The sequence below is a fragment of the Trachymyrmex septentrionalis genome, unplaced genomic scaffold (genome assembly GCF_001594115.1).
Source record: "Trachymyrmex septentrionalis isolate Tsep2-gDNA-1 unplaced genomic scaffold, Tsep1.0 scaffold40, whole genome shotgun sequence".
Lineage (NCBI taxonomy): Eukaryota > Metazoa > Arthropoda > Insecta > Hymenoptera > Formicidae > Trachymyrmex > Trachymyrmex septentrionalis.
The window spans coordinates 5,768,776-5,781,808 of NW_017305569.1; the positions used below are offsets into that span (position 1 = coordinate 5,768,776).

The window sequence follows — 13,033 nt, forward strand, 5'->3', positions numbered from 1 at the left end:
ACATACTCGTACTTAAAAATCTTGTTAATATCTATTGATTGAGTTAATTATTGATTAACTCAATTATTAATTGAGTTACTTAATCAATAGATGTCAACAGCGAGACTTTTAACTAATCGTTTTAATTGTATTGTTCTTAATGATCAATAACTTCAACAGAAAGTTAATCAAAATAGCTTTTAATTGAAAATATTTCTAAAAGAAATTTTGCTGAATATATATCTAAGTTTTTCTTGATTAAAAAATTAAAAATAATATTTATATTTGAGAATATTTTTGTATATATTTTTTTTAATATTATAATTTGTTTTTCATTATACATTATTTTTTCTTCACGCGAACATCTTTGACATTTATTTCTTCGTGGAAGATCGTCTTGACCTTTTACTTTACATGACAATCACCTGCCTCAGGAAATCACCTGGCACTTTTACTTTGCATTCAAAGCAACTTTAATATTTGTTATTTGTCAAAGAAGAAAAATTATTCACGCTTGCAGATTTCCGGTTTATTCTTTTGGTTTGGAAGCAATAAAGGGTACATCGCGTGCATGAGAAAGATTTTTTTAGCGGATACGTTACTGAACTAGATTAGAACAAAGCAAAGATACACGAACTTTCATTTGACTTTCGCAATGTCTTTTGTACTATTGTTTGCCAAAGTTAGTCTTTTTGTCGCTATCGTAAATCTTATGCAACGATCAAACAAAATAGTAGTATAGCTCTTATAGCTTTGAGCTAAAAGTTTAGATAATCCACATTGAAATAACATTAATTAAATATTGTAAAATATATTTATTTATTATCTCGTTTTTCTTTTTAACCGTTTTTTCCAAAATAATTTTTAGAGATAATTATTTGAAAATAATTATTTGTCTTATTATGATACATATTTGATAGAAATAATTCTTTCAAGATTTATGATTTCATAAAAATTATTATTTTGATTTGTTTTTTGCACGAGAAGTCATAGTTTAATTTTAACAATTTATTTTAAATCCATACGATTTTTACTGCTTTTCTCACTACGAATGCAAGCAGAGTTTGAATTGCGAAATAAAACGTTACACTGCACGCTATTTCCAATAGCATTTTGGTATTACATCAGAGCCAATCATGCGCAGCAAATAAAAATCGTTGCACAGTCCAGTACATTGTTCGCGAAACTGATATCCACAAACGAAAGGCAACCTCTCGCATCCAGTTCATCGTTCTATTACTAGTTTCATAACGGACACGATAGGGGCATAATATTTTTATAAGTCACTCTTATATAACGATACAGTGCAAGGAACTTTTCTGCAATCGCGGTTTTGCGGTGGAGAAATGTTTTAACTAGCGTTAAATTATATTACAAACGTTGCGTACTTCATATGCGAAATATATCGTAAATTAATCATAATTTTGATAGAACATGGAGACAAACATACAAATTTATATTTTCAATACCTCGTCAATAATTCTTTTCTAAAATTTTGCTATGTATTTTGCGATATATCATCAGTTTAATTATTCCGCTCAATATTCTCATGTTACCAGCTCATACATTTTGGTAAATAACAGGTGTAATGAATAGATTCGCGGACTCTTGACACAGTTTAACAAACCTATATCCCGTAATTATACGCGGGCGCGTATCTGTACTGGTTAAACTCGCCTTAATTAGATAATGACTACTCGGGCGTGAATCGCACCGCGGAAGTGATTGAAAATAGAATTCGAGATAGTATCTCATTCGCCAGCTGCTACATAATGCGTGTTTGTGTCTAAACAGGGTTCCCATGTGTGTACTCCGGGTCGCGTGAGAAAATCGGTCGACTCTCACGGACGTCGTTCGAGTATCCACTGTTACCTAACGTTTAGATCATTGCCCGCGCGTCTGACGCGTCTTTAATGCAAAATAGGAAATGTCTGCATTTTTTCAATGAAATTCAGCGTGTTCCAACCGCATCCAAACTGGATGCGTATCAGTGCGGCACACGAAAATGCGGCTTGTCGTATTTCGGCGGAGTAAAAGGATTCTCGTGCTGCTGTTCAGACGGGTTTTTTGGTCTTTAATTCTGTACGACCTTTGCGGAAAGCAAAGCCCGTAATTCAGACGCTCTTTCAGTTGCCCATCCTAGTTGCATAGGCGCGATCCTTCACGCCGGAGCGTGTGCCGGGCATAGCATTTGAGAGAACGGAGCGGAGGCGTAGACACATCGGCGATACCTTGTTGTGGGCCGCGCGCTGCAACCGAGCGTGGAGATGCATCGAACCCGACGGGGAACGCGATTAAATAGACGGATGCTATTTAAATTTAAATAATTTATTCATGAGGGTGTTGCTCGCTCGCTTGAATTTCTTGAACGTGAGCGAGAAGTGTATCGCTCGTATGCGATAATTAGACATGCCAATCGTACGCATGGTTTAGTTAATACTATTGCGTGACAACGCAGTTAGGATTATCGAGAGAACGTGAAGAGTTGAGGTCATAGGTTTTTATACTTTCAACCGTGGATGCACGAACACAGAATTTCTCTGTCTACACACCGATAGAAAAAACGTAGTATAATCACCATAATTTATAGCCCGTAATTTATAGACTGTAATTTATAATCATTTTCAGCTACAGTCTTGACTAAAAATATTAGGCACCTACATTTTTTTTCATTTATCTGGAATTCTTCTACCTGCGTTATTACCTATTGGTTACTGGCATTATACATAAGTTTGAAGGAGACAAAGGATTTTGAAACAAAGGATAATTTGCAAATTCATTGAGTTTAAATAATAATTAATAAGGTATATAGTATTTTTGAGCTGCACGTACTTTTTGGTAGAATTAATTGTTGTCTTAAGATAACTACTCATTCTATGTAGCGCAAACTTACGGCGAAATCGGATCGGATTGCATTGCTTTATCTTGACTCTGAGACGGAAGTGATGCGATCGTTAATGCAGTTTGTTTCGCAATGAGGAATCACGGTAATCCCTGTTCTTTCGGATTGGTAAAAATTCATTGATGGCACGAGGGAGCGGAATGTTTCATCAGCATGGAGAAAGACGCCGCCCACTATTATTTACTGAGTAGTTTCAGCAATCTTGCTTTCGTAATGCTATTACTAAGGCTTTATTTCATTATAGAAAATATTCTCTTTAAATATAGGAAGCGCACGAAATATGGATACTAATAATATGACACTTGTTCACGCTCACGTTATGCATTTCCTATTAAAGATAACAGTCACATGATTGATGCGAGAGTTTGATGACTATCATGTTTATGAAGATTAATGTTTATTCTTACAGCTTTTTCATTTTTTTACATTTTATGATTGATTGTTTCCTGTGATTAATAGCTACATATCAATGTAATATTATATCGATATTCAATAGTTATCTTTTTTTTTTTAACTTTTATTTGGGTGCTGTATGTTGAGTCCACTTTAGACGATCTATAATTTGTGACAAAATTCCATTTATAGTCCCTGTACAGTACCCTCTACAATACGAAGAAACATTTACGAAGAAACAGATATCATTACTTAAAACTTTTTGAATGATATTAGTTGATATTATTTTTGATCAATTATTTGATTAATACGTTTAGTTTATATCGTGTACAGACGAAACATCCTTAAAATCATCAGTGTAAAATACAACTATGTTTTTGCAGATTTCAGTAAGCACGGTGAGCACTCGAAGATTCAGCCGTGCCGGAACACCAAGCTCAATCTTATCATCCGACAGTGACATCCGCTTTACGAGGAAACTAGGCGGGCAGTATCGCTGTGGTTGCTGTGTCCTTGCCGCTTTTTTGTTCTTCCTCCTCTTCTCAGGAGTCTCTATATACCTCGGCTGTAAGTACCTTGAAATTGCACAAACAACGTGAAATTCAGAATTTTTATTTCAGAGTTGAAATTCAGATGTTTAGAACATTGCGTAATTCTTTATAAAACAATTTTGGAAAAACATCACTTGAATGGACATCTTGATTTTTTAATACGATATTTCCGCTATGAATAATATAGCGCTATCAACATATGGATCATTTTGTCCTTGTGTTACATCTAATGATAAAAATAAAATAACACAATAACGTTAATAATGTGCTTTTCAAACGTAATCTAAATATTATTGCCAGCACGATCTTCAAAATGCATTTTTTTTTCTATTTTAATAATAAATTGATGTTTACATTTTACGCGTAACATATTTAAAAAAATTTTTACAGCATGAATAAATGTATATTTTGTGACTGTTGTTTTTCTGAAATTATAATAAATGTATAAAATTAATTTAACATCACAACTTTTGTGGTCTACTGTGCAATTTTTAATTTATACACGATTATTAGAGCATTATATCGCAATATATGAAGATAATGATGTGTTTAATTAATATAAAACATTTAAGATTAAATTCTTTTTATTATTGCATTTTCGAAAATGTTTTTCGATTCAGATATCCGTCTTAATAATCATTCTTCAAGTAAAAGCCAGACACTTGGAATACATTAGCCTTCAATTTAGACAATTTACAAAGTTATTGTACCGTAGAAGGATCGTTGCTCGACGAACTCGAGAGCGATGCTTTTCTTAGAAAGTAAGCGTTTTGTCGAAGGCGTTTTAATTGGCCATACATTAGCGATGAAAGATCGCGCATTATTCGTGAAATGCGTGATGCGTGTACCATCGCAGTTACTTCCACACTGTATCTTGGCTACGTGCTGGTATATGTTATTTTAAGTACACGTGTTATCGGCGAAGGCATTTTACTGAACCGAGACATTTTCGTCACGCAAGCGCTACGGCTGCTTTCACTGGCTGTTCTTGCGTACACGCGTCGAGGGTACCGAGACGAGCAAATGCAATTACTCCACGGTTAACCGGCAATCGGCGGTCTGGCGGGCGTGAAATTATCCAGCGCGGTAACGCATCGCAATCGCGAATCGCGGGATGGACGCGTTCATGGTGCATGAACGTTTCGTGGGCTGTGAAGTGCGCGATCGACGGTAACTCGCCGCTTTGTCCGAATGAATGGCGTTTCCTTGTAGGCACGTGCACTTCACCTTGGTGTATCACACTAGACGCACGCAGGTAGGACGAGCGGGATGCGAAGGAGGGAAATAACTGTATATTGTGTCACGTTACATTAAAAGGAGATAGAGAAAAAAAGGATCTATTATTAGCGCAAAATTATTATTCTGAAAAAAAATAAATTATTGCTATTATTAGTTTCTTTTCAATTCCTAAATAGAGCGTACGACTCTACTCACAAGAAGAAAAACAGTCCAAGTCTCTAATTTCTCTCAGTTTCTTAAGAATTTTATAGTGTATTATAATTTTGACAAGAAATATGATATTAGCTCACTTTCCAATCTTCTTAGGGATTAGAAGGAATAGGTATATAGTGCAATTGAAATTTTTGAAATTTCGTATTTTACATAAATACTTAAGTAGCACATTTTGGTTTCATATGTTTATTCATAAATCGGACCTATGACAAAAGATATTGTATTGTTTTGTTTTGGGTGATATCAACTATAGTAAACGACTTTTAAATACAAAATTATATTTATAAAGAAGTTCGGCACACGATTTCACGGAGTAGAGAATGTACACTGTGAATGTACGATTTCTAACGGTGAACGCATTATTTGCGTAAAAACACTAGTTTAATAAAATTACGTATTCATGAATGACATGTTATATTGAAGTTTTTATAGTTATTTAAAAAAAATTATATATGTATAAGGCCTACTTAACGTTTTTCTTTAATTGATTCCTTTTTCTAACGCGTTATCGCGTTACTTGATATCAGGATAAAATAAAAAAAATCAAAACGGAGTATCCAATGTTGCGGATAAAAAAAGTTTGATTATTATAAAACTTGGTTTTAGAGAGTTTTCAATTGCAAAGTAACATGAAGTTTACAATTTTGCTTTATTGAAGATCGTCAGTACTGAACAGTTAGTACTTCTAAATTGATTTTCTTCTTCTTCTCCCTATAATTGACTTTCCGATCTCACTCTAAATTGATTTTCAAATACTGATTATGAGCTTTTATCTCTAAATCTTTCATAGACATTATTACAGTTTTGATATTTCTAAACAATATTTAAATTTAGGAAAAAAATCTCCAATAATTTCCTAAAACTGAGTTTCACGATAATTAGGTTAATTTTTTGAAATTTGAATTTTAGAATTCTCTGAGGCTGAAATCGAATTGAAATTCAGTAACCCTTAGAAAGCAAAATCGACCATAAGTTACTTTATTACAGAAAGTTCCGAGAAAGTCCTCACAAATGTTAAGGATTTGTCTTGGCGAATGACTAATGTAAGGTCAAGGCCGCATATCCTCGACGTAACAATGATCGTTTGTTACGGAACAGTGATTTGAATGCTTTTGGACGGTGTCTTCAAGTGACTACGGCAACTCGCCGCGCGAATCACGACTTTCAATATGAGAAAATTGTGTCGAATGCTTTCCGATTACTATCTTAGTAGACGAAGTCGAAGTTGAGTTAGAGAAATCGATAGATTTCTCAAGCGATTTCGCTTCTTTCAAAGACCGCTTGAGCAATAATTATTATATTTCGAGATGATACTCGCAGTATGATATTTTAAGAGATACGTGGCATGACGAATATTTTATTCTATTGCTGAATAACAAAATAACTATTCAGACTAAGAGGATAAATGGCAATATAATGGCACTAACTGCCAATATTTCCTTTTCCGAAGGTAATACATTTTTTTTTTTCGAGAATTATTTTTTTCAAGAATCTAACGTGACTGCTAGGAAAAAGTTCGATCAAGAGTATATGTCGGCGCTTCTTCGAACACTCGGTAACTCGGTCAGACCGTTATACGTGCGCGCTGAAAGACCTCAATGGGCTTTGGCCGCATCACCTTCTTCCTGCCTTTCATTCTCTACACTTCGCTTGTAAATACGCTCCGTCCGCTCCGTTCGGTTTTGATTAGCGGCATTTAATGCATACATTACACGTCGTCTTTTTGCACTATGTGTTTTGCTTTAATGTAACTCTCCTGCGAACGCATCGGAAATAATGATGGCTATCTCGCGAATTCGCTCGAGAGTGATTTACATCGCACTTAAACTTAGGTTGTTAATCGCCGATACAGACGCATCTCGCACATCCGAGCAGCATGGAAATCAGCGATTCTCATCGGCGCTTAATTCGTGTTTACGACCAAGAGAAATAAGAGGTCATGGAAGATACAGCACGAACGTGCCGGTCCATTGAGGCTTTCAGCTGGCAAACATATAACGGTCTGACCGAGTTGCTGAGCCGATGGGTACATACCCGGTTCAAGGTTCGACCTTAAAAGTGGGGATCCGTGTCCTTGAATCATTTTGAATAATAATTTATCCTGAATTAACATTAAAATGACAAACAGTTGATTACTACTAAAAAATGGTTTCTTTATATATTAAAAAATATAGTTCGATTAATGAGAAAAAAATGAAATCCACATTTTCTTCATTTAATAAAAAAAACTTGTTCTCTTCTCTCGCAAAGATTCTTTCTACATCATTAATTCAAAATATAAACGTTTATTTTTGTATTCTTTATAGATGTTTTATATTAATTATATATATAATTTTCTTCATTTTGAAAATTATTTTAGTAGCTTGTCAAAATTAAAACAACCTTCGTACTTGTCACTAGATAAGATTCAAATTCGGATGGTGATAGTTTATTAAAATATCAGATTAAATAAGCATAATTAAATTTGTTTATTTACTGCATGTCATTTGATGTTTATCAGAAATAATTGTCTCGTGCTAAAAGTGCATGAGAAAGTACTTCTAGGCTAATGTGCATTTTGTACGCGCGATAATGCTAGATATTCCATGTTCATTAGTTACATAAGAAAAATATACCGTATACCACGAGTATCCCGTCTCGGAAGCAAACCATGCAGCGTACTCACGAGAAAAGGTATAACCATAAGCGTCGCTATTACCCCAGCCAAAAGTAATTACATTACCTTCCAAAATTTTTACAATTTCAATTTTAATTATTACTTTTTTTTTTTTTTAAAAATATTTAAAAGGCGTGAAACAAGAAACATAAAATATTTAAGGATATTCTCAAAGAAATTGCGAAACGTATAAATCTTTTTAAATAATATGTTAAATAAAGTAGAAATCTCTGTGAGGATTTTACGCGAGAAAAAAATACAAGTTAATGGTTTGAACTAATTTAAATAATCAATTGAGATTAAAATATGAAGAAAAGAAAACGTTAGAAGAGAATTAAAAGGAGTGTGTCGCGATTATTCCTACAAAAAAATGTTCCGCCGCCCATGACCGTATATCAAAGGGTCAAAGAAGTTCTCTCACCAGGCAAGCCGCATTGAATTGATGGGAAGGGGGTTCGGTGAAAGGTGATTCCTAGTGAGAAACCGAGATCCCTGCAGGCACCTGCGTGCTCCCGATTTGTCTCGTTTTACCCAACGCGCGGAAAATTGGCGCCGACGTTCTAATGACAACGCTTGGCGAGCGAAACCCGCCTCGACATTGTTGGCACGTTTTGCACGCTCGACTCTATCATTTCCAATCGTACATGCATTAGAAAGCCAGATTGTGGTACGTACAAGGAATTACGTGAGACTTCGTGCGCATGGCCGCCACGTTCTAAATTCCTTCCCGCGGCTGTTTATCGGTAATTTCGCGAAACTGCCAGCGAACCTCTGAGAAAGAGATCACTGGTGACCTCTCATAAATTCGTACGGTCCTCGTCGACTTCGTCGATAGAAATACAAAATGTCATGTGGAGGTGACGTCTAATAAAGCAGCGAATGATAATGATTTATTACGCTTCCGACGGTGACGAGGATCCCACTGTAATTTTCACGAACATAATATATACCGGTAATCAACTTTCTTTACGTCTTACAGCATAATCAGGCTAGCTCTATACGCGAATCTTTTTACCATGATTAATGCCACTGGTTGAGTAATACATCTATTAATATGATCGATGCGCGGAGAGCAGTGAAATTATATCGCAAAAAGACTCCGTGCACTCAACAATTAAGCTAATAATCATGTGATATTTTATTTATATCTTTCTTATCCTTGACATACATCTATACCTTTTGAAATTGTTTTTTTTACACGATATCTCTTTATTATCGTGCACAAAATTTCTCGTATCCTACATTTGGATTTTCTACTTGTTTAATTATGTTACACATATGAAAAGAACAGTTTTGCTGTAATATCTAAAAATTTAGTTAGATATAAAACTGAAAATAATTTTGTTAGATTATATCAAAATAACTATGCAAGACGCTCAAACTGATTGTTAATATCTCAAAACTTATTGCAGCATTTTTCACGATGTTTAAGTTTCCCATATTGTGAAAAAATGTACTAAATTTTAATAAATAATAAATATTTATTTAAAAATATCAACTAAATATTTACTTATAGTAATAAGTATTTATAACATATTAAAAAAATAATAGTTAAATGAAATTAATATTCCTTGTACAAAATATATAGGTACATATATTTTTATATTTAGTAAATATTCAGTTGGTACCATTCAAATGTGTACATTTTTTTAGCGTACATAATAATTATTTTGATGGTCCAATAAAATTATTTTCAAAACTGTATTTATTTAAATTTTTAGATACTGTATAAAAATCGTTCTTTTTATCCGGTGAACCTTTTGCTTTACAAATATATAAATGTACTTGTTTTCGAGCTATCTTACTACTTTTACGAATTGTCTTATAGTATCTAAATATATTAGCATCAAATATTTTTCTTTTATTTTAGACACATTCCTTACATCAGATCCACCTGGTGATCAAGTATTTCTCGCAACATTCCGAGTTACCAAAGGCGATTCCTTCACCGCGGAATTGGCTGATCCCTCTACTGAAGCCTTCCGGATACGGTCACGGGAGTATCGCGACCGCTTAAATCTTATCTTTCGTCGCAGCTGGTTAAAATTATCGTTCCTCGCATCGGACGTCCTGGCGCTTGACGGGTAACAAAATTATACAATATTACAATGTTATCATTATATGGATGTTCGATTATTTTATTTCCTACGCCTTCTATCGTGCTATGTCATGAGGCACACCTATAAAGACGCTTGCAAAACAAATTGTGCAATAGCATCCAACAGCGAGTCACGTGTGAGATCAGAAAATCGGCCAATTACAATTAGATCATGTATGCCACGAGCTCTCCCTCGACTGGTTTCTCCGTCATGAAATCCGTTTTCGCAGACGCGAAAACGATGGGACAAAGCCAATATATACACTGATGTCACGGAAACTGATGAAAACAGCTCAGACCAGTGTGGGAGAGAAATCGGACGCGATCGTTTCGTAGCTTTCTCGTGATTTCACGACACTTGCTCCTTTTAGCGTTCAATGAAATGTAACCAACATTATTGCGGCCACGCTCATCAATAATGTATCACACTCGAGTCTGAGGTTTCACTCAATTTATCCTCACTGGCGGTCCACAAGATGAGTTGCGAAATCGCATCATGCAGATGTATCTGACATAAGTATATTATAAAGAAATTATAGACTCGATTTGACACAAATTATGAGCTCAACTCGACAGAATCCCATACAATTGTACAAAATTAATATTATATTTTAATGAACAAAAAATATTAGATATTTTTTATATCTATTTAATATTTCTTGTTTATTAAAATATGTCATAATATCGTCTAAGAATATATTTTTAATATGACAAAATGTTAATTTTTTTTTTATAATCCTTAAAAAATTATTCATTTCGAATTATGACGTTTTGCTGATTTTTTTATGAAGTTAAGTTCATTTTTAATTGATAGAGTAATCATTATATCTAACTCATATTCATGATAATAACTCGAAATTCACGTTTTTCGAGTTGCCACTTTGAAAATAAAGGAGCGATATCATCGCTTTGAATTATCTCGATTGTCAATAAATTTAAGAATTACATTTATTTTTATTTAAGTTTTAAAGAGTTTTAATACGTTTTTGAAGAGTTTTCTTTCCCAATATAAGCAGTTTATACTTGTACATTTATAGGATAGAAGGTCGTGATTTAGTGGTGCACTTCGACGTGAGATTTGACCCGCGATATCAGACTATTACTACTGGGAATATCGTGGACATTCTGTCGCGGGAATTGAATCCCGAAACCTCGCGATACCTGACGAATCTGACGATAGAAGCGAAGAGCCTCGAAGTGCAAGAAAGCCTAAAGGCCCTCAACGCGCAGAGTAGTCCGCAATCGACCGTTTCAACGTTACCGCCGACAACGACAGCCCCTCCGCCAAGAAGATGTAGCAAGTTGGACTTATCATACTGTAAACATCTCCCCTATAATATTAGCTCGTATCCGAACATGTTAGGACATGGATCGTTGTCGGATGTCGAAGAGGATGTTATTGCTTTTAGGTATATCTCCCTAGATTAGATAAGTCCACGGTGATCTCAATAAGATTAGAAAGAATACATCATTTTTTTTTTACAACAAAAATTATACATTTTATTAAGCTTTATTTTATTGAAAAAAAAAAATTGTTAAAAAGAATATGAAAATTTTATAAGTTCAATTATATAATCCTATGTAATTCTAAAATATTATTTTTTATATTGTACTATTAATTAGATGTATAACAATTAAAAAATTACAATTATTGCAAACATTAACTAGCTCGTCTTTTCTTACGATATTTTGAAATTGATAATATGATCTAAAATTTATATAAATATATACATATCTATAATTGTAATTAGGGAACTGGTGGACGCGGAATGTTATCCATTAGCCTACGACTTCGTTTGCCAAGTGTTGCAGCCTGCATGTCGAGCGAGTCATCCGGAGGATCTGCTGGAATTGCCTTGCAGGAGCTTCTGCAGGGAGTTCTGGAATGGGTGCGGCAGTCGTCTTCCCGAGAAGATAAAACGCTCTTTGGATTGCTCCAACTTTCCGGAGTATACCGGTCCTGGCAGCTGCAGACCAAAGCCAGGTACGATTAATTAAACCAAAGTAATATCTAATATAATCTCTGTTAATCAAGTTACAAAAAGTACAGTATTTGGTACTCTCTAAAACTTTTAATATAAATCTCATTCTGAAGAGTGAAAATCTTACTTTTCATGATTGAAAATTGAGACACTCTTTTTCAAGACTGTCTCGATTTTTACTCTTTATAGTGAGATTCCATTCCAAAGAATTTAGAAAATAAGCTAATTAGTTAACACGAATATCAATGTAGGATGCGTGCAAGCGCTTCAGTCGAAAGCTTTATCTTCGAGGATTTGTGACGGCGTGATCGATTGCCCGGATCTTTCTGATGAAAAGAACTGCGCCTACTGTCGAGATGGTTACATGCATTGCGGAGTAGGAAGAACCTGTGTACCACATACGAAACGATGCGATGGTGAGGCGGACTGTCCAAACGGCAGCGACGAGAAAGACTGTCGTAAGTAACATGATGAGTAACATAAGTAAGAGAAGGATTGCGCTTAAAGATATTCAATAAAAGTTTTAATTAATTTTTAATAAAGAAGTGAGGTTGACTAAATCAAAATGAATGTTCTTTATTTTTATATTTCGTTGCAGTATTCTTGGCATCGAGTGTCCACGAATTAAGATCACAATCCTGGAGCACACCGCACGTGGCAAAATACAATAAAGAGGGCTACGTTGTATTCAATGAAAAAGGTACTATTGGCAAACTTTGTACCGCGAATTTGAACGCTACTCTACCAGAAACGGAAATGGATAATGTTCTCCAAACAGCAGCAAGCTCATTGTGCACCTTACTTACATATACGCAAGTATCTTTTCGTATAAATATCCTTTTTGTAACATAAAATGAAAATTAACAGTAGAAGAGTAGTAGTTTAAACTAAAAAAAGGAATCTTCATTTTTAATGAAAATATTGTGTGTGTGTGTGTGTGTGTGTGTGTGTGTGTGTGTGTGTGTGTGTGTGTATACATACATACACACATATATATACACACACATATATTAAATTTTG

General features: G+C 34.5%; 1 protein-coding gene across 2 annotated transcripts in view; it reads left to right on the top strand.

Moving 5' to 3' along the window:
• LOC108751124 (atrial natriuretic peptide-converting enzyme) overlaps positions 1–13,033 on the top strand; it is a 40,247-nt gene that overhangs the window by 23,780 nt on the left and 3,434 nt on the right. For both annotated transcript variants that reach the window (XM_018491144.1, XM_018491143.1), the window contains exons 3-8: positions 3,658–3,841; positions 9,804–10,017; positions 11,069–11,440; positions 11,783–12,015; positions 12,265–12,471; positions 12,612–12,825. In XM_018491144.1, coding sequence (XP_018346646.1) covers positions 3,658–3,841; positions 9,804–10,017; positions 11,069–11,440; positions 11,783–12,015; positions 12,265–12,471; positions 12,612–12,825 — 1,424 coding nt within the window. The remainder of the gene's footprint in view (positions 1–3,657; positions 3,842–9,803; positions 10,018–11,068; positions 11,441–11,782; positions 12,016–12,264; positions 12,472–12,611; positions 12,826–13,033) is intronic.